Source organism: Gossypium hirsutum, chromosome A09 (genome assembly GCF_007990345.1).
Source record: "Gossypium hirsutum isolate 1008001.06 chromosome A09, Gossypium_hirsutum_v2.1, whole genome shotgun sequence".
Lineage (NCBI taxonomy): Eukaryota > Viridiplantae > Streptophyta > Magnoliopsida > Malvales > Malvaceae > Gossypium > Gossypium hirsutum.
In genome coordinates this window covers 79,589,098-79,609,989 of record NC_053432.1, presented here as the reverse complement: position 1 = coordinate 79,609,989, position 20,892 = coordinate 79,589,098, and the positions used below count along the sequence as shown (strand labels likewise).

Sequence of the window (20,892 nt, the reverse complement as noted above, 5' to 3'; positions counted from 1 at the left end):
CTTAACAATGGAAAGTGTAAATAAGAAAACAATTTCAAGAACAATTTATATTTGATGTATACGGTTTTAATGTTTCATGGTACGTTGGTGAATCCAACCTTTTTATGATTGAAATCAGTTTAAAGATAATAAAATCTCTGTTTGAAGGATCTCAACTAAATAAGTTAATCCCAGAATTAACATGGTGCTACTCTTTTTAAGAAACCCAGAAGAGAAATTCAGAACATATCAAAGAATTCAGCAGCAATAATATGTATATATATGTGCACTGTTGGAATAGTAGATATACTAGAATACGCACAAAGGGCACAAGCCCTATATTACAAGGTTAGAATCCGGGGACGAAATCCAGCTGGTCGATCGATAACTCGTCCCTATTAGTCTTTTAGTTGGATCTAATCTAAGGTTAGAATTAGAACTAAAATATGTTTCAACTACAATGTTGAAGTAAATTCAGAGTTGCTCACTCTGTGAGTCGTCGGTTTTCAATCTCTTAGCAGAAGTGATGAATTCCGAGATCACCTGTATGTCATTCAGCGGTGGCTGTATCGAAGAAAGGATGTTAGATTCAGACAAAGAGGTATTAAATGTGGTGTGTTTATATGTATTTGTGATCAAAGATAGAACATACCTGTGATACAAAATGCTGCTGGACAGTGTTAAGCATTAATTCCCTTGGTGAATAAGCATTGATGTTACCCTGCAAACCAAAACCGAACCCCATGTATTAGATAAATGTAATTTTTTCAATCGAGGACAATTCATCGCAGTTAGACTTCGTAGTGCCTACAAGTTTGAAATGCCTGCAATATCTTCTCAAGGAGTTGTTGTCGAGTTTTGCCAAATTTACCTTCAGAATCAAGAAACACATGATCAAATTACACAGATTTCTTTTTTCCAAGGGCACCAGATTTAAGAGCAAGGTGTGATACGAGAAAGGTTTAGATGCACACATCAAAGTTTGATACTAACCGATTGGGGTGCATGAATAATGGATTGAACATCTCTGTAACCACTACGATTAGTTGCTTTCATGGATGCAGATGGAACCCATGGTTTCATATGTCGAACTCTCGGTTTTGCAGGCCGTTGGAACTCAATGCTACTAGCTGTTCAAAGTGAAACAAAAGGGGGGGGGGAGTCCGATCACAACGTTAAAATGTACATGAAAATCTTTTAGTTAAAAATTATCTTCTGCTATGAAACCATGGTCATTCTCACCAATGTCCGAGCCACTGCTTGAGTTATCGAAATCATGATCATCATCTACTTCGTTCCCTGTAGGGTGTTCCAGCACACTCAATGCATTCCTTTGCAACGCAACTTCAACCCCATTCTTCAAAACCTTGAGAACAACAAGCACCAGTGTCATTCAACATGAATCTTCGACTAAAAGTGTTCAACAATAGAGAGATGAAAAGGAAAGCTAATCCAAAGTTAAAAGGCACAATACAAATAGAACAAACTGTATAACAGTCAATTTACAAACAGGAAAAAGTAACTCCTTAGGAAAACAAAATTTGATATCCATATGAATCACAAACGCGTTCTATCGAATCTAAAATCGGTCCAACCATCGGATTTTAACCTTTTTCAGGGTCCAACTATTCAATCTTCGAAAAACCTTTGAGTTTAAAACAAGTAAAATCAACTATTTACATAATCAATGTGAGCCATGAATGATTAACTACAATAAGATGAGTTTGCTGGCTAAACCCAATAAAACTCTAGACCTAGACCTAAAAATCCATGGCTTTATTTAGTTTCCATATGAGAAAATCTTACCTTAATTAATAGGTACTGATTATAAACAAACAAACAAACAATCAATCAATCAAATATGCAAGATCAAGTGTATAACTTTACACATTTAAATCAATTATAATTGTTAAAGGAGAATACCAGCCAATGCCAACCACCGAGGCCGACCGCCTTCTTGACGACGCCTTGCAAACCGACCAATACAGACTTTGTTCTATTGTTCCCGGTGACAATAACTTTGGTGTGTCTTGGAAGAACCGAAAGCTCTTCGTCGCCGACGATTTCATCCCGGAACGGCGACAGAATCCGAGAAGAACACAGCTCATGCTGCAACATTTTCATCCCCTAAGTTCAATTGTTAAAACTGAGCTACCTTAGTCCTCCCTGAATCCAAATTCCCAGAATCTGCAAAGAAAAGTTGACTTTGATAATCAACAACTCATCACATTTATTTGGGATTTTGTAGTTGAATTGAAGTTTCTGAGCTTTAGTTTATGACCCTGTAAAAAAGAAGACGAATCTTAAAGAAAGTACAAAGAGAATCCCAGGTATTATTATAAAGAGTAATTAATATGAAAGCGAGGGGAGTGAGAGAGAGATTGGGTCACTAACACGAATAGCTTGAGGGATGAGTTGAATGCGAAGTTTTTTTGGCTATGGAGAATCCAATGACTGGTTCACGGACTTGGATTGATTTCAATAAATGAAAAAGGAAGAAGACGATGCTAATTCATCACTAAACCTTTTTTTAAGTCATGCTTATATCACCTGAAACAAATAGAATTGAATCAAAAACTCTAATTATTAAGGACTTGAAAAGATCAAAGCTGACAAATGTTTAATCAACAACCCGTGAATAGAAAATGGAGCTTTTTAAAAGCTAAACTGTACCATATCAAAAAGCCAAGGAAGAAAATAAATCATGTTTGGTTGCTGAGAGAATTTAACAGCAAAAGGAAAGATAAGGAATCCCAAATAAAAGCTTTATAAAAAAGGTGTTTACAGGGAAGAAAACCCATTTAACTATATAAGGTACGCATGAGGAATTTAGCTCTAAAACAAGAAATCAATAATGGCTATACACTGATACTTGAAAAAAAAAATCCATTGGTTTTAAAGAATAAGACAGAGAGAGATAAAACAGCTGCATTTTCCAGGAAACTAGTTGAGAGATAAAGTTGAAAAAGGTCAAAATTTTGGCATTAAAAGAGCAGTCTTTGTCACTTTAAATTTCTGCTCAAATTCAATACCCAAAAAAAAGAGGCTAAAACCCAACGGGAATAAAGAAGCTTTTTTGGAATTACAAAACATTTCATCGTGTTAGAAAAGAATCTTGTATTGAAAACAAGGGAATAAACCCAGGAAAAGAAAATCTGGTGTACCTGCAGAGCACGAGAAAAAAATGCGACACGAGTCTAAGAAGAAAAAGGAAACAGAGTAGGAGGAAAGAGGAGGGGTTTCAGGTTAAGAAATAAGAAACTCGGGTTTTGTAATGGATGTGAATTTTGAAATGAATGTTATTTTATGAATACTAAAAATAGGTAAGATGAAAAAGAAAGGGGCTAAGCGATATTAACAGGGAGAAACTGGGAATGCAGTGATGCACTGCTTTGAGGGGAAAAAGAGAGGGTTCAGTTGAAATCAATTTCATCAAAAATGGTAAGTCATATGGCTCTGCTTTAAGTTAAAAATCATAATAATAAAAAAGGCAAAATTCAAGCAATGGAACTACGTTTGTTTTTCGTTTGTTATACCCCATACTTGGACATGTGGCAGTACAAAAAGTTATACGAGAAATATACTTCTGCCGTTACAAATTGAGAGGTCATTAGAAACTTCATTTCGTGACTCAATCACCTAATCAGGCGAGAGGTAGCTACTCAAATAAGCTTCCCATAATTAAGTTGCCACTCGTTCCTTCAAATATTTCGCTTTTTCCTTTTTTTTTTTGTTAAAAATGTGATTCTTTTGATGATCAATCCTCACGTGAATTTTATTAAAAGAATAATATAACATATTTTATCGTAGACATTATTGTCTCATCAAATATATCAATTCCATATGGCTTATAATTTTATTGTAAATCCACTAAATTAACAAGACTCAATACAAAACATCATCTATAAATAATTTCTCAAACGGTTAGAAATGATTTGACTCTCCAACACACTTGCCTACACTTAGCTAAATTACTCCTGCCAATCACCTCCACCATCTCCACTCTTTCTTTACTCTCCGACTCTCTACCTAAACAACTGAACTAACATTTGTCAGCACCACAACATCTTTCTTCATGTTTCCTCTTTATTGATCCCACACAACATTACTTTTTATATAATTTTTGGTTTTAAAATGTAATATTATTCTACATAAATTTAAATGTAATAATTAAAATTTCTTTATATGACCTTATCCCACTATGTTCTGAGTTTTTACTATTACAAACACCCCCATAAAATGCTTTGGCAACGGTTATAGAAAGGAGTAGCATGTGGCAATAGGCGTAGTAGGGACAGTCGCTCCTTTCGTTTTCTTTCATAAAACCGGTGATACCCGGTTCTTTTTCAATTTTAAGCTGGGCTGTTTAGCGGCTAAGGAGCTGAGCGGAGCCGGATATATATATGTAATAATTGGGTTTCTTTTTTGGTTCGTCGTATTATTTGTGGGGTGGGGGGGGACCATTGTTATCTAGGTTGGGCTGATAATATCTTGTGGGTCCCCGTGATTTCTTGTTTGTTGAGAAAATAGTTTTGCATGCTACCAAATACGCTCGTACAAACACCTATTTAATAAAATTATATAAATATTTCTTTCTTAAATTATAATTAATATTATTATTTTAATAATGTTTTTGTTTTTTATATTTTTATATCATTTTTATAATACAAAGTTCAAATACCTATTTAATAATATTAAACTATAATATTCTTACTACTTCATGAATAAACTTTAAAATAAAACATTGACAACATCTAATATATAAAAATTCAGGTATTATTTGTAAAAAAAATTATTTTAACATTTAAATAATTTATGAATATAATTGTTTTTTTTAAATTTGATTTACTAGTGAAAAATAAAAAAAATAATATATATATTCTCACTTTCATTTAATATATTTAACTATGCATTAATAGTGTCAATTGAATTTTAACTCGATTGGTATTAGTATTATTGTCAGTTCGAGTACGCTAAAATATATATCCTTCAATTTAATAGTTATAAATAAATTATAGATAATTTTAAATATTATAATAAAAAAAAGCAACAGATAAGATAAAAAAATACGAATATCAATCAAGGAATGATGAATTAAATGTTAAGTTTAATTGAGTGACGTGGGATTGATTAATCATTAATAAAGTTTTCAAGTTTGTTTGAAGTGAGAACTAGGCAAGAGAAACAATTTGTTTAGACGGCAGGGATATCCTAGTGTGAGATCCACCTCTGAATCTTACATGTTAAATCAAACCCCACCACGTTCTTTTAAAGAGTTTAATGTTGCTTTTATATATATACCGGTGTGGAAATCCCAAGCTTCGCATCAGGGAACAGAAATTTGTGTAAAATTATTATGGATTAAAATCATGGCTGCAATTATTTTATTACCTTTAAATTTAAGATTTAGTACCCACTTCCTATATTTTTTTTCCTAAAGAAAGTATTCCCACTTTATTTTAAGTCCCTTTATTTTATACTGTTTCAATTGACATACTAAAACATAATTTTTCTAAAAAATATCATTCTTACTTATCACATTCAGATAGAGTGTCTTTCTATTAGCATGGTATTTTTTTCAAAAAATTTATATCTATATTTTTACCCAAATAATGATAATAATTATATGAATTAACTAATGTTAATGAAACTTGCCACCTTTCTTGTATGATAAAAAAATTTATATATATAAAAAATAATCCTTTAAAAAATAAAAAAATTTAATTAAGACTTTCGAACACGTTGCATCTAACTTACTGCTGGATAATGAGAATAATCGTTTGAATATTTCATGTTGACACACTAATATTTACAACCTTTGGATAATGAAAATTTGATTTTATAGTATCTAACTGTACCAAAATATTTTATAGCATACCATACTTCGCAAACAATTTTCAACTTTTTAATGTCCAAACTACTATATTGTGCTTAAAACTTAGAGATAAAAAATTTAAAAATCCTAGTAATAAATTATCAACAAAAAGGAGAGAATTATGCAATTGTTGTTTTATTTGTGGAAGGTCAACAATTTGACAATTAATCTCATTATTCAACTTGTTCTGTTCTCAAATGCTCATTCTAATTTTAGGGGTTTAATTTCTAAAATGATGAACTAATTAATGATTTATTTATATTTTTTTATATATTTTGTATAATTTTCTAGAATTTTTTATAAGCTTTTGTCATGTTTAATAATTTTTACAACTTTGTATCATTTATTAGAAATATTTATATATTTATAAGTTTTTATGAACTTTTTATAATGCCTCGGAAACTTCATAAATTTTATATTATTTTCTAATATTTGTATTTTTATGAGTACTTTTTTATAATTTTCTATTAGAAAAATAAAAGATTATATTAAGTGCTGTCCCATACAGCAATTTAATTGGATAGTTAACATAATTAATGATAAAAACTGTTTTTTAAAAAGTTTAATTGAAAATTTTTTTTATTAATCATGAGGACTTGATTGAGTGCAAATTAAGATAAGGGACCTAATTGATTTTTTTTTGTTTTTTTGTAAGGGCTTAATGAAGTAAATTTATATAAAAAAAATTAAATTCAAATTGTTATCACTGTAGAGGAATTAGAACTGATTTTTTGCTCTGTTGTATAAAAAAATTCTCAAATTTAATTTTAAAAATAAAATATTCAAAATTAAAAGTTATTGTTAAAAAACATCGAACTCTTGGCTGTAGGATGAATAAACTTAATTAAATGTTTGACTAACGACTAATAATTCTATCTCCAGACCTATTGGGTATGAGTTCATCGGATCTACCTCAACAAATGTCTTATCTGGAAGGCTGTTTACAAGATGTCCGACAGTTGTTTTCAACGGCTCAGATCGTACCACACTATCTCTGACATTGCCCGCCTGTGTAACTTAGGCTTAGATACACTGAATAAATGGGAAAAGGCCAAGCCGATGACTAGTTGCTCCGGCAAACGTGGGTACCGTGGATGTACACGTGTCATAGATCCAGCTGTCGGATGTTATCCTACTATTACATTTACTCTATAATAAGGAAGAAAAAAGTAATTAAAAAAAAACAATTTTCTTTTTCAACAAGAAAGAAATTGAATAAAGTTGAAATCTGATTTGAAGTCCGGTCAGCTGGAACGCACTCTAAATTCCGGATTTTAGGATTTAAAGTGTGGGCCCTTATCCTAACCCCACATGTTCCCTCTCTATCTTTTTGTATTTCCTACTATTTTTTATTTATCTATTCTTAGATTAACTAATATTTATATTTGGTAAAAATTCTCTCTAGTCCCTCTTAATTTCAAAATTGATCAAATTGGTCTCTGTAAAAAAAATCAAAGCAATTTAATCTCTTTCAAATTTGAAAGTGAGCAACTAAGGACAATTAATCACGATGTTAATACTTATAGTCAATTGCATATAATTTTGATTAGTATAACCACAAGCTTAGCCCTCAACGTTTACATGTTTTGTCAATTTGATCTTGATTCTAAAAATAATAATAAGTTTAGCTTCAACATTTACACATTTACACAAATGTTGCAGGCTAAATTAGTTAAATCAATACCACATTGATAGAATATCTAAACTTTGAAAGCTAAAATTATTATTATACCAATTAAAATTACGTACAATTGATAGAAAATATTAACGTTAAGACTAATTGTCCTTAATTGCTCACTTTCAATATTAAAAAAGATTAAATTACTTTAATTTTTTTCAAAAAAAAGACAACTTTTCTCAATATCGAAATTAAGGAAAATAGGAGAGATCTTTTTACCTTTATATTCAAAATAAAAGATAGTCCCAACTCGAGTTTAAAGAAATATCGTTGAAATATATTCATTAAGTAAAATTTAAATACAAAAAGCAATTGCGCTGTTATTATTATATATGTATTTTCTATTTAGTTTATTCATTTATTATTAATTACGCAATAATATATTTTAATTATACATTAAAGTGTTATAAGAATTACGAGATATATTTATTATTTACAAATATGACATATAAAATAAAATAGTGCCACAAAGAACTAATTTAATCTAAATAAAAAATAGAGATCTAATTGAATAAAAATATAAAGTTCAAAAACTAAATTTATTAATATATCTTATATAAAGTTATGGTTATCGATGGTTAGCAAAGCTAATCAGCTCCCCCTAACAAATCAGGCTCAACTACATAAAAACTTAATAATCTTGGATAAGAAAACGGGCCGGGTTTTAGCCCTTAAATATATATCTTAGCCCAAACTACAAACCCAAGTTAGGGTTTAAAGTTTTTAGGTTGAAGTGGTCATTGGTCCGGTTTGACTGCAGGCTGATAATCTTTGTTCCCTCTGCCGGTCCAAAAGTTCATATCAATATTCAAAACATTATTAAAAATTGAAAAACATTACATAAAATGTAATTCAGATTGGTCTAAAGTTAAAAAAAAAATCACTAATACCATTATCCACATCATTTTACATTTTCATATCGTAAACATAAATAATCATAACTTTTCAACATGAAATGAGTGTATTTATTTTTAATATATGTACAGTTAAATCAAAATCAAATTTCTTTTGTGTATAAATGAATTAAATCAAAGTTCATACATCAAATTATATTTTTCATCAAAATAAAAAAATTATCAAATAAAATTATTTAATAATAAAATTGAAAATAATATTTTAAACATTACTGGACATAATCATATTAAATCACAATTAATTTATACTTAGGGTGAGTTTGGATAAGCGATGCGTTTATCTGCGATTAGTGTAAAAATAGCGGTGGCTGTGAGATTAGATACTGTAACGATATTATAGCGTAAGACAAAAAGTAAACTAAACACACTGTACCATACCTAATCACCTATTCAAACCCACCCTCAATATTTCGAGTAAAAGCATGAAAAGGAAATCCATTAGCCTACAAAACTATTATGTTATCATGTGGTGTTACTGGTTAAATAGTATACAACTTTTCAGAGAAAGGTTTCCTTTCTAAAAGGATATTTTTGTTCTTCTTTTTCTTCCTAAAGATTAATTTGGAAATAATCAAATGATTGGTATATATATGTTAAGAAGGAACGCGTAAACAAATAAATTATATCCCATGTTTAAAGGTACATGTTTCAGGTTCATATAGCAAGTTGTGATGGTTCAACTGAACTGCCATTATGTGGGGGATGAAACAGGGAGTAGTCACAATCGGGAATTTGGTAAAAGACCCTTCAAACAAACACCACTTTCGAGTCTTTTGCATTTACTGTGATTCAAATTTTAAATGCGTTAAATATTTAAGTTTAAAGCCACTTGTTTTAGAGTTCATAGCAAGTTGTGTTAGTGACACTCAAATGGGCTGCAGTAAAGCAACAAGGGGGTCTGGAAGTTGGTAAAAGACCCCACAAAATAGGGGAAAAAAGAGAAGGTCAAATTTTGTTATTAATCCCTATAACAAGTGTAAGTTATCGATTAAGTCATTTTAGTAAAATTTTATTTTTAACCTAAATTGTAACTATTAAATTATGATATTTTCAAAATATTATGCAACAAACATAATATCACAATATGTAAAGTTATTTGAGTCACATCGATTTAGTCAACGAATTTAATAGTTATTATTTGAGTCATGACTGAAATTTTAATATTTGAAAATATAGGGACTAGTTACAATTAAGTTATAAAATATAGATTTTATTCACAATTTACACATAATATGAGATTAATAGTAGAAATTGACTCGTTGAATTTTACTACTACTAGACCCATGGTTGAAATCCAAAAAATAAAATCCATAACTTAAAGTACAGTACAAGGATGAACAGCAAAAATTGAGGTGAGAAATATGGATCCTTGTTTGGTGCAAATCTTTACTGTTAAAATCCCCAAGCTTGACATGGACAAAGAACTAGCTAGGGTACTCTAGGATTTGACTACTTTTGTAGGGACATTCCCCTTGTCTTTTTAGATTATTTGATGATATAATGAAACCCCACTTCATTACTTAATTTTATAAAACTATTGGACCTATTTGCTGTTTTGGCTATACAATGATAACAAAAGCCAACCTCTGTTCTAGCAAAAGAAAGATAAAAAGTTCCTTCATCATCAAGTCAAAGAATTCACGGACCATCTTATATAGGAATCGCTGATTTTCTTTCCTTTAAATAATATTTATATGGGATTTGTTGTTTATGACTGAAGGAGAAATTATGTCGTAAATATATTTATTAAAATGATATTCTTTTATGTGATACACCGGGTGATTTTTATTTAATATCAAATATGTTTTTAATTGATTATTTTTATTTTAAAATAATAATTGGTAATATTAAGTATTTTTTATTTTTGTATAATAATTTTTAAAATATTTCTTTAATTCTTTTTAATTATTAAAATAGTATGTAATGTATTATTAATTTATTAAACTCTTTTAGAATTATGTTTTGGGAAGAAAATTTATAAAAAATATTTTTTATCAGGATATTTAAGAATATTTATTAAAAGTGATGATATGAAATAAAAAATGTATCTTACATTTATTTCGAATTCAAATAATATAGATACCATCTAAAAATTAATCCTTTTTAACTTTATCTTCTTTTTTTCTTTTTTTGGTGAAAAAGACAATTAAGCTATTATTCCAACTCTACTGCTTAGAAGCAATTTCAGTACTCTTGCTATCCGGAACTGTCACAATTTTATTAGGTTCGGTATCAATTTGAGAATTTATTAAAGTTATCATAGAGTTCATTGAATTTGAATGAGAGACCTTGATGTTTTTAACAGTATTAAAATGCTCGCCATGATTCTTAATAATTTTATTAAGAATCTAACATTTCCTAGTAATAGTACATTTCCCAACTGTCCCACGTAGTTTTAAAGTATTTGTATGTTGAACTCTAACATTTGATATATATTGAATGTAGATATCAGATAAAATTTTGGAAATATATAAAAACATTAACTACTATTTATGTTATTTAGATTCGAGATAAATTATAATTATGTGTTAAAAATAAATGTTAAATATGGAGGGAGGCATTATATAGCATCAGCCAGCAAAAAGTACACTTCAAAATAAAGGGAGCACAAAGCAAAGTTGTACACTATGAGTCCTGATTCTATGCGGAGAATCAAACAGGGAATAAAAATCATAGGAAAAAAAGAAAAGAAAAAAAAGAGAGACATGAATTAATGAAACAATTCTCCTTTGTAGTGAAGACATCAAGAAACAGGAACCATACTTAAAATACTAATATGCAGTAAAGTATGACTCGAAGCCGCAAATCATTTACAAGTCGTTGGAAATAATCTGTAATTATGAGGTTTAACCTCCTTTATTTATATAATATATGCAATCAATTTACTAGTGTTAAAAGTGTAACGCCCCCTAACCCTATACCGTCATCGGAACAGGGTTACGAGACATTACTAGTCAGTACAGTCCAATTTCGGTCATTAATTAAAATAAATATTTACACACATCCTAGTTTTAAGATGTCGTCCCTTTAATGGGCCCTCGCGGTCCAATATGAACAGTAAATTCAATTCGGGACTAATTTAGAATCACTACGAATTTTTAGTAAATTTCAAAATTCATACTACATACCGTTGCCAACCATAATTTACTCATTTCATGAGTACATCTACAACCTAAATGACTCTCATAAAACATCCTAGGTACATGCCATTACCAATAATTAACACACTTTACCTTAATGAATTCGGATCGAACTGGGATGCTGATTCAACGTTCTATCTTTACTAAACCTGCGCACGGAAACAAACCGTACGCTGAGTATGGTATACTCAGTGGTATTTCCATAATCCGAACACTTAATAATATAAAAATTAAACTTAAAATCACAATAACAATTATAAGTATTCATTTATTTGTTTTATAGATAAATTTTCAATTACTTACCATATAAATTCTATACAAGTCATATAACAAACACAATAACATATTTGTTCAATTCTTTTCATTTACTTACCATATAAATTCTATACAATATATTCACAATTCACTTGTTTTCACACTTTATTTCTTAACAATATACCATTTTAATTCATTTTAACATCAATCATTATCCATTTGAACTTCACTCATTTCATGAACCTTTTGGTTCATGCTTTCAATCTCGTATCTCAATTTCAATTCTCAATTCAATTTCTCATTTCATTCCAATAGCTCAATCAATCAAATTCACTCGACTTATCTTTTCACTTATTTACCCCTATTAACAAGACTCGGACCTTGGCGGATACATGGATCCAACCAAACACACCAATATGGTACCCAGTGCCTCATCGGATAGTTCGAAGCAATATTTGACACCCAGTGTCTCATCGGCCTAGCCGAAGTAAAGTTGGTACCCAGTACCTCATCGAATCTATCCGAAGAAATATAGTGACACCCAGTGTCTTATCGACTCGAGGTCGAAGAATCCCTGAACACTTCCAATCCTATGGCATGCCAACTATATCTGACTCAGCCTGATACTGTTAATAGGGTATTCAATTCACTTTCAAATTTTTTCAATCAATACACATTTTAATTAATTACATAAATTCATAATTCAATACAATTCAATTCACTTTTCAATAACAAATATCCAAATATCACAAATCTCATATTTAAAATTTTCAAACAATTTATATTTCAATTCAATTCAAATAATCAATATATATTCAATATTCAATATATATATCTATATATATACGCCAATTCAATCAATATAAATTCAATAATTTCATCACATACTATATCAATCCATTTCATTTGCAAAACACAATAATTCTTACTTCAAAACACTTAATATACATATTAAGAAATAAATTCAACAATTAAGTATTAGGTTCGGATTATAGAAATACAAACTGTAATTTTCGAGCTAACTCCCGTTGACTTTGTCTTGTCCTTTCTTAGCCGAGATTTCTGGTACCACATTGACTACGAAATTAATACAATTCATAATCATTAATACATTACTAATTCATATCTTGAGTTATAGAATTCTAAATTAAGATCCGCTAATTTTTCCTGAAACTAGACTCACAAATCTTCTTACAATAAAATTTTCAGAATTTTTGGTTTAGCCATTAAGTACAGTTTATTCTTTAAATTCACCGCTATTCTGCTGTCTGACAGTTTCGTCCCTTCTTCACTAAAAATTAATTATCTCACAGTACAGAACTCGGATAACATTCTCGTTGATTTCTAATGAAAATAGACTCATTAGGTATTATAAACATATAACTTTAAGCCTCTAATTATTTTTATTCAATTTTTGGTGATTTTTCAAAGTCAGAACAGGGGAACCCGAATTCATTCTGACCTTGTCTCACAAAATTCATTATATCTCATAATTTACAATTCAATTGCTTATATCGTTTCTTCTATAAGAAACTAGACTCAATAATATTTAATTTCATATTTTATTCATCCTCTAATTCAATTTCTACAATTTTTGGTGATTTTTCAAACTTAGACTACTGCTGCTGTCCAAAATAGTCTTAGTACAAAATGTTGATTTACTTTAATTTCAATTTAATTCTAACTAAATTCACTTACTTTTCTATCTTAATTCATCCTTTATTTCTATTCAAATTTCATCCATACTCTCATTTAAATATTAAATTTCCAGCATACTTTCCTAATTTCAAAATTTCATCAATTTAGTCCCTACAACATAAAACTTATAACTTACTTTACAATTTGATCCTATTATCAATTCTAGCTTGAAATTTACTCAATTAAACCCTTAATTCACTATTTTATTCAACATGGACTATACTTGAAAATCTATAAACTCTCAAAATATCAACTTAATTTCATCAAAGTCTTGTTCCAAAGCTTCTAAAACATCAAAATTTAAGAAGAAATGACTTAATTGACTTACCAAATTAAACTTTGAGCCTTGAAACCCAAATTTTCCTTTTTCTTTTTCTTTCTTTCTTTCTCCCCTGTTTCTTCTCTGTTTCGTTTGCTTATATTACTATAATATAATAATAATTTAATATATATATTTTAACACATAAAAAATCTCAGATTTTTATGTTTATGCCGCCTCACTTAGGACAAATGGCATAATTGCCATTTTGGTCCTCTTCATTTTCTTTTATTCTACAATTCAACTTTCATCCTTTATTCAATTTAGTCATTTTTCCTAATTACTCTTAATTAAACTAAATTTACTTAATTAAACTCTAATTAACCACTCAGTTGACTTCGTAAATATTTTTAATAAATATTTACGAATCCATTTTTCAAAAACGGAGACCCGAAAATACACTTTTTCGGTAACGGTAAAATTCGGGTCGTTACAAAAAGAGATGCTGACAATCATATCCCATTCGTGTGCATTAATTATGATGATATTCTATTTGTGTGAAAAGGATATATTTATTTATATTTTATAATATTTTAAACAAAACATCTTATATTTTTATACGAATGTTTTCTATATAATAAATTTGATTATAATAATATCTAAATTTATAAAGAATTAATTTTATGATTAAAATCAAAATATTTAAGTTGTTGGAGTTGGAATTTTGGATGTGGGTGGCAAAAGAAAGGAGTTGTATTTTGGACGGACAGAAAGTATGTCTAAGGTGGGATAACTTAAAATCACCTGATTCTTTTCTTTTCTCAGTATTATCCAAACAGGAGGCTATTTTATTCTTCTGAAAAAAAAATATTTATAAAAATGACCTCAATTAAAAAATAATTATTCAAATGACTTGAAATGAACAATAAAATTAGGTTATGAGAATTAGATGACCCGCCACCACTATTTTTCTATTAAAAAAATAATTTTTGAGGTTTCGGACATTAGATGGCCGATGCCTATGTAATTGTTTTTCAAAAATTTCTTTTTGGATGCTGGCACACTAATAGCCGACACCCTTTTATCTGATTAAAAAAAATTAGGGTGTGTGGTACCGGTCAACAAATGGCCAGAGTCACCCAACAAAAGGGATGGGGATATTGCAACGTTAACCCCTTTTTGTTTTCCCATCTTTTTTATTTCCCAAGTTTAATTATATATTTTATATTTTAAAATAATATTAAATTACTTATCATGTTTTTTAATTATTATTGCATCACTCACAATATTATTATATTTAAAATTAATTTAAATTTAATATGCACAATTAAATTAGCTTTTTTTTATAAAATTAGAATATGCTTTAATGATTTTCATCTTTTGTAATAATTCAAATAAACATTGTTAAATTATTGCTAAATTTAATCTATAAACCTTCTTTTTACACGTTATTTTTATATTTTAAACGTTTCTAAATTTTAAATTTTTTAAGTCTATTTAAAATTATTTTTTTAGATACTATTTAAATGTTTCTAAATTTATAAATATATGACACGTTATTTTTTAAAATAAAAAAATAATATTTTAGCAATGTTTATTTGAATTATTATAAAAGATGAAAATCATTAAAGTAGGTTCTAATTTTATAAAAAAAATTAATTTAGTTGTGCATATTAAATTTAAATTAATTTTAAAATTTAATAATAATGTGAGTGATGCAATAATAATTAAAAAACATGATAAGTAGTTTAATATTATTTTAGTATAATTGAAACTCTAATCTAAAGCATATTTAAAGGGGCTATTATATCCTTGTTTAGATATGTTAATGAAGAACATAGGCGAATCCCTAAAATAGAAAATTACACTTTACTCCCTAAAATTATAATAATTTAATTTAATTTTTTTAAAAATTAGACATAGACTATAAAAAAGTTAAAATTTCATTCGGCCCCAAAAAACTGTTTTAGCTTCACCCTTAATGAAAAAGCAATTAAATATCTCATTGTTTATATAGATTGATCCCAACAAAATATGTATTACATATACTACCTTTTCTTATAAAAGAATGAAATTATTTTCAATAAATATCCCAAACATAGCAATTTATATGATATAGAAGTGAGCTTTTGAGAATAACTTTTCCAACAATGAGTAGGTCAAAAGTGAGCCTTGGAATCTTCTTGTTTTAGTGTCTTGTTTGATCTTTTTTTCCCTTTAATTTAATTTCTCCTCGTAATCGTGAGTTGTACTGGCGTTTACATTGAAATAAGACTCAAAATTTCCATAAAATTATGATAATAATAAACTTGAGATGATGATGTTGTTAGTTGAAAATTGGGATTTAATCCAAATCTGTCTCAATTTTAGCTCTTCGATTATTAAAATTTTATATTTAAATAGATTTAATTCTATAAGTATAATTCAAATATTGTAACATGTTCCAATTTTTTTTTTAACTTAACTCATTACTAATTTATTACACCCTTAAAAATATACTTGTAAGGTGAATTTTAACAATATTTATTTTAAGTATTTAGAAAAGTTACTTTTTTTGGAGGAGTATCTCGATATTTATAGGTGTTGAGTTCAATGAGGTGTCAAATTACAATATCAATCCGTGCCATGCATGTTAGGAGGTTGTATTGTGAAGTACATCAAAGTATCTCAACTCCTATGTGTATCAAGTTTAGGACTGTAAATGAATTCAGATTGAATAAACAAACGTTTGTTTATTTTTAAGTTTGTTTATGTGCAGTTCGTGTTCGTTAAGAATTTTGAAATATTTGTTCATGTTTATTTATTTAAAATTATATGTGTTTATGTTCGTTCGTTTAAGTTAAACAAAGTGAAAATTAAACGAACATGTTCACCAGCAATGTTCATAACTAACTAACAAATAATAAATATATGTATATATATTATTTTTTAGATATAAAATAGTAAAATATAAATTTTAATAATTATATTATAAATAAACAAACAACAAGCACACAAATCACAATATTTTTATTGACATACACTAAAGAAGAAAAGTATTTAAATGAGTTATTAAACGAACTTGTTCATGAACATAAATAAATTAAACAATTTTTATTTGTTTCAGTTTGTTTAATAAACGAGTCTCAAAATCTTATGCATGTTCGTTTATTTAGCTTAACAAATGAATAAAAATCAAATTGTTCATGAACTTGTTCATTTATAACCCAAACTGAGTTCCAGATGAGGAAGTTTGACCAAGGTATTTATTTGGCCGTATTTAATATAGTGGAAGGAAACTTTCATGATTGTCACCTTCTAATAAGAATTCATCCATTCGCTTTTTTTTCACACACAAAAACTTTTCAAAATTTTCTGACTCTCTCAAGCTTTCCGATGCTTACTTTAGTAGAGGTCATTTAAATATTTTGTAAAAATTAAATTATCAATTAATTTAATTCAAAAATAAGTAATTAACCAAATAAATTAAATATATATATATGTATAACAATCAATATCATGCCCAAAAGAAAAAAAAGTTATAAAAAAGAGTATTAATGTAATTTTTTTAATCTATCTTTATTATGAACATTTATTTTAATATAATGTTTTTAATGTAGCGTTCTTATTATGTAATATATTGTATTTGTCTTCTTTTTTTTTATTTCTTTGAAGTAAAATAAAGAAAAATAGTATTCTCATTATATATATATTTTAAACTTGTTTAAACAGAAATTTGAAAATTTTTTATTCGATAAATTGTTTTAAAAATTTGATTATTTCGATTAATAATAATTTAATTCAGATAATAATTAAATCAATTATTTAAACACACTGAAATATGAGAGAACTCGACACATATGAAAATTGAGTTAAATCACTTTATTTAAGCAGTCAAATATTCTTTAATCCTAATCCTAACTTATGAGAGTGAACTCAACATTAAATAATATGGAAATAAATTACTTTTTTCTAATCATGACAATGATTCTTAAACCTTAACCTTACCTTTTCCAAGCTTTTAAGCTGAGAAAATTACTGCTACCATCCTTTATCACTGGGTGAAGAATAATAGAAATTCTTTTTCCCCTCAAAGTTAATCATATGAAATAGATATGATAAAAAAGGGTAAGCTTTCCCATTCATGGAATCATATGCCATTAGCGCGCTCTCCTTTGGGGCAGTTTGTATTGTTGTAATTAAAGCCATCATTGAGGCATTCGATTTGACAACACTAAAGCATGGGTTTAGAAACATAAACCAATCCTATTCCTTTCCAAACTTGTTTGACTGTTATTTGATTGGAAGATGCATCGGGATTTTATTTTCTATTTTAGTATATTATTTGTCTTTACTTTTCGGGACTCTTTTTTATTTTTATATTTAATTTGACTAAACCTCAAATCAATTTTATTTACAAATTTAAATTTAATAGCTTGGGTTAATTTTTTTTAAAAAAATATAAATTTGATAAAAATGCTATTATCATGCTGATTGAGTCTCAGCTTAATTGACATGGACATTATTGTTAATATAATAGGACATGAGTTCGAGTGCACTAAAGCACATTATCCTCTTATTGATGGGTTGGAAAGGGGTTATGGGAATTTCTAAACATTGAATTCACAATTAAAAATCTAAAATAGATAATAAATAGGTTTAATGATATTTTTTAGCCTTTGAACTTTTTCAAAAAAATCAATTTTATATACATTTTAAGTTGGTATCTAAATTTTTATAGTCATAAGTGGCACCTAAATTATACCAGTTACCCAAAATAGTATATAAACTGTATGCTTTTTTCACAAGTAATACAATAAACTATACTCTTTCTCTTAAGTTGGTACTTCAATTTTTTTTTTGTTACAAGTGATACTTAAAGTAAATTTTACTACCCAAAGTGATACTTAAGTTATATTTCATTATCCAAATTACCTCAGTATTTAAAAAAAATTCTTAGTCAATTATTTTGTGACACATGATAATTTTTAATTTAAAAAAACTAAAAAAGTTTTAAATATTATTTCTTTAAGTTTTTTTTAAACTAAAATATATTCATCTCTTTTATTCTTCATACCCGAGAACTTTAGTGACAGAAAGTTCAAGAACCCGTTTAAAAACCCGTACAAACTCAATTTTTAACTACAAAATTTAGATTCAACGAGATTCTTTTCCATTTTTAAATCTTGATTTTGATTCTTTCCTCACCCGATTCAAAAGCTATGTGTTATTATTATTAAAAATAACTTTCTCCATTCCTTTCTATATACTTTGTATAAAATAGTTTATATTGGGTGAACCTCTATAATAAAAAGATATCATATAAAAAGTTGAAAATTTTTAACTTACTTAAATTTAATCTTTTATATTTTAATTCTATTATTTTAATTTAAAAGTGTCACATGTCACGAAATGATTGGATAAGAGTTTTTTTAACAGTTAGTGCAAATTGAGTAACGGAATATATTTTAAGTACTATTTTGGATAACGGAGTATAGCTAGGTACCGCTTCTGACAAAAAAAATATTTAAGTACTACATGTGACCAAAAAATATTTAGGTACCAACTTAGGAAAAATAATATAATTTAGATATCAGTATAATTTATATACTTATTGTGATAAAAAAAATACTACCAACTTAAAAATATATGTAAGTTAAGTAGTATTTATAATTTAAGCCTACCCTCTACCATTCATTGTTAGGTACATTGTGGTGGGTAAATTTTATTAAAAATCATGTTATACTAGTGTTATTGTTACTACTTTAGCATTTAAACTCTGATATATATATTTTTTGTGTGTTGTTCAGTGTTTCATTTCCATATTTACAAATGGCTTTGCAGTTGCTATTGTTTGTCTTTAAATTTTAGTTTGAAATTATTAATTATTTGCAGGTTAGTCCATATAAAAAATTTACCTAGGGTAAATTACCATATCAAACTTCAAAAAATTCACACCTAAACATTGACTCTATGCTTTATTGACTCCTCTCTCACAAGCCCCTCTCTCTCACCAATGTTCTCATCGATATCATCAACTTCATCACTAACGATCTCACCTCCATTAAAGTAAATTTCACTTTAATCTTTTTACGTCATCTTTTTGTCTCTACTTAGTGATAGTTAATGAAAATGAAAAAACAAAAACAAAAAATCAAATGATTAGATACTTGTTTGTAACTTTTATAATTATAAGATAAAAAAATGTACTAATAATTTGATAATTACCTATATGATTTAAACCATTGGCAATTAAAAGGGAGGAAAATGAAGGCAGATATATGAAAACGAAATGTTTTCACATTGGATATTATTCTTGTCATTCATTAGCTAAAGTAGTCAAATATTTTGTGATGTGCAAAAAAGGTAAAAGAAAGCACAGAGGGGAAGGAAGATGCCAATTATTTGTTTATTTTTTCCTTACCCTAAACATTTAGACCAAATGTCTCAATTTAATAATATTTTTTTTACAAAAGAAAAAATCAAAGCGTAGTCCTTCTAAAACCTACTGATTAGAGTTTAGAACATATTCCAACGGGGGATTTCCCTTTGCGGTAATCAATAGTCACTCGCAATTAATTTTTATATTAATTAAGCAAGAAAAGGTTTGCAAGTTGCCAAATAGCTTATGCTGATTTTGGTTCTGGTAGTTAATTTTTTTAAAAGTTTACAGTAATAAGTAAAATTAAAATAAAATATCGAATTAGTAGAATCGAACTATTATGGAATAAGTATAATCAAATTATTATAACACAAATATATTAAAAATCGGAAAAATCTAGATTAAATTAACTAATCAAACTAAAATCCACACATGGCATCAATACATGGTAAAACTTTGAAACCCACTCATAGAAATTAAAATTATACATAATGAATTTCGAATCTAAATACTGAAAGTTCAAAACTTTCGTCTTTGTCAATAAACGAAGATTAAAATTTATTTACATTTTCAATATATATTGCATATGCATTAAGATTTCATTAATTGAAATTGATTTTATATAATTTTAATTAGCATCGAATGGTTATAGTAAAAAATTAAAATTATAAATCTAATATTAGTATTTTATTTTGCAAATGTAAAAGAAATTATAAGCTACAGCTACTTTTTT

The 20,892-nt window shown here is 27.7% G+C and overlaps 1 protein-coding gene across 6 annotated transcripts; it reads right to left on the bottom strand.

The window, feature by feature from the left end:
* Window positions 1-236: 236 nt before the first annotated feature.
* On the bottom strand, window positions 237-3,477 carry LOC107896475 (uncharacterized). Of its 6 annotated transcripts, none has more exons than XM_016821657.2 (8): window positions 2,653-3,477; window positions 2,373-2,529; window positions 1,903-2,166; window positions 1,222-1,345; window positions 973-1,109; window positions 791-850; window positions 632-700; window positions 237-543 (listed from the first exon to the last, which is right to left on the bottom strand). In XM_016821657.2, the coding sequence occupies exons 3-8, from the start codon at window positions 2,101-2,103 to the stop codon at window positions 454-456; spliced, it is 681 nt and encodes a 226-aa protein (XP_016677146.1). In that variant the 5' UTR covers window positions 2,104-2,166; window positions 2,373-2,529; window positions 2,653-3,477; the 3' UTR covers window positions 237-453. The 6 variants fall into 6 exon arrangements, with proteins under 6 accessions (XP_016677146.1, XP_016677148.1, XP_040932972.1 ...); XM_016821659.2 differs by having other exon boundaries at window positions 1,903-2,261; window positions 2,374-2,529; XM_041077038.1 differs by having other exon boundaries at window positions 2,376-2,529.
* Window positions 3,478-20,892: the final 17,415 nt, after the last annotated feature.

Bases quoted from the DNA above. Each gene is read 5' to 3' on its own strand.
- LOC107896475 (XM_016821657.2), bottom strand. From the start codon at position 2,103: ATGAAAATGTTGCAGCATGAGCTGTGTTCTTCTCGGATTCTGTCGCCG. The intron at 1,346-1,902 runs GTATTCTCCTTT...GTTGTTCTCAAG, and splicing joins TCGGTGGTTGGCATTGGCTG to GTTTTGAAGAATGGGGTTGA. The intron at 851-972 runs GTTAGTATCAAA...TTGATTCTGAAG, and splicing joins TTATTCATGCACCCCAATCG to GTAAATTTGGCAAAACTCGA.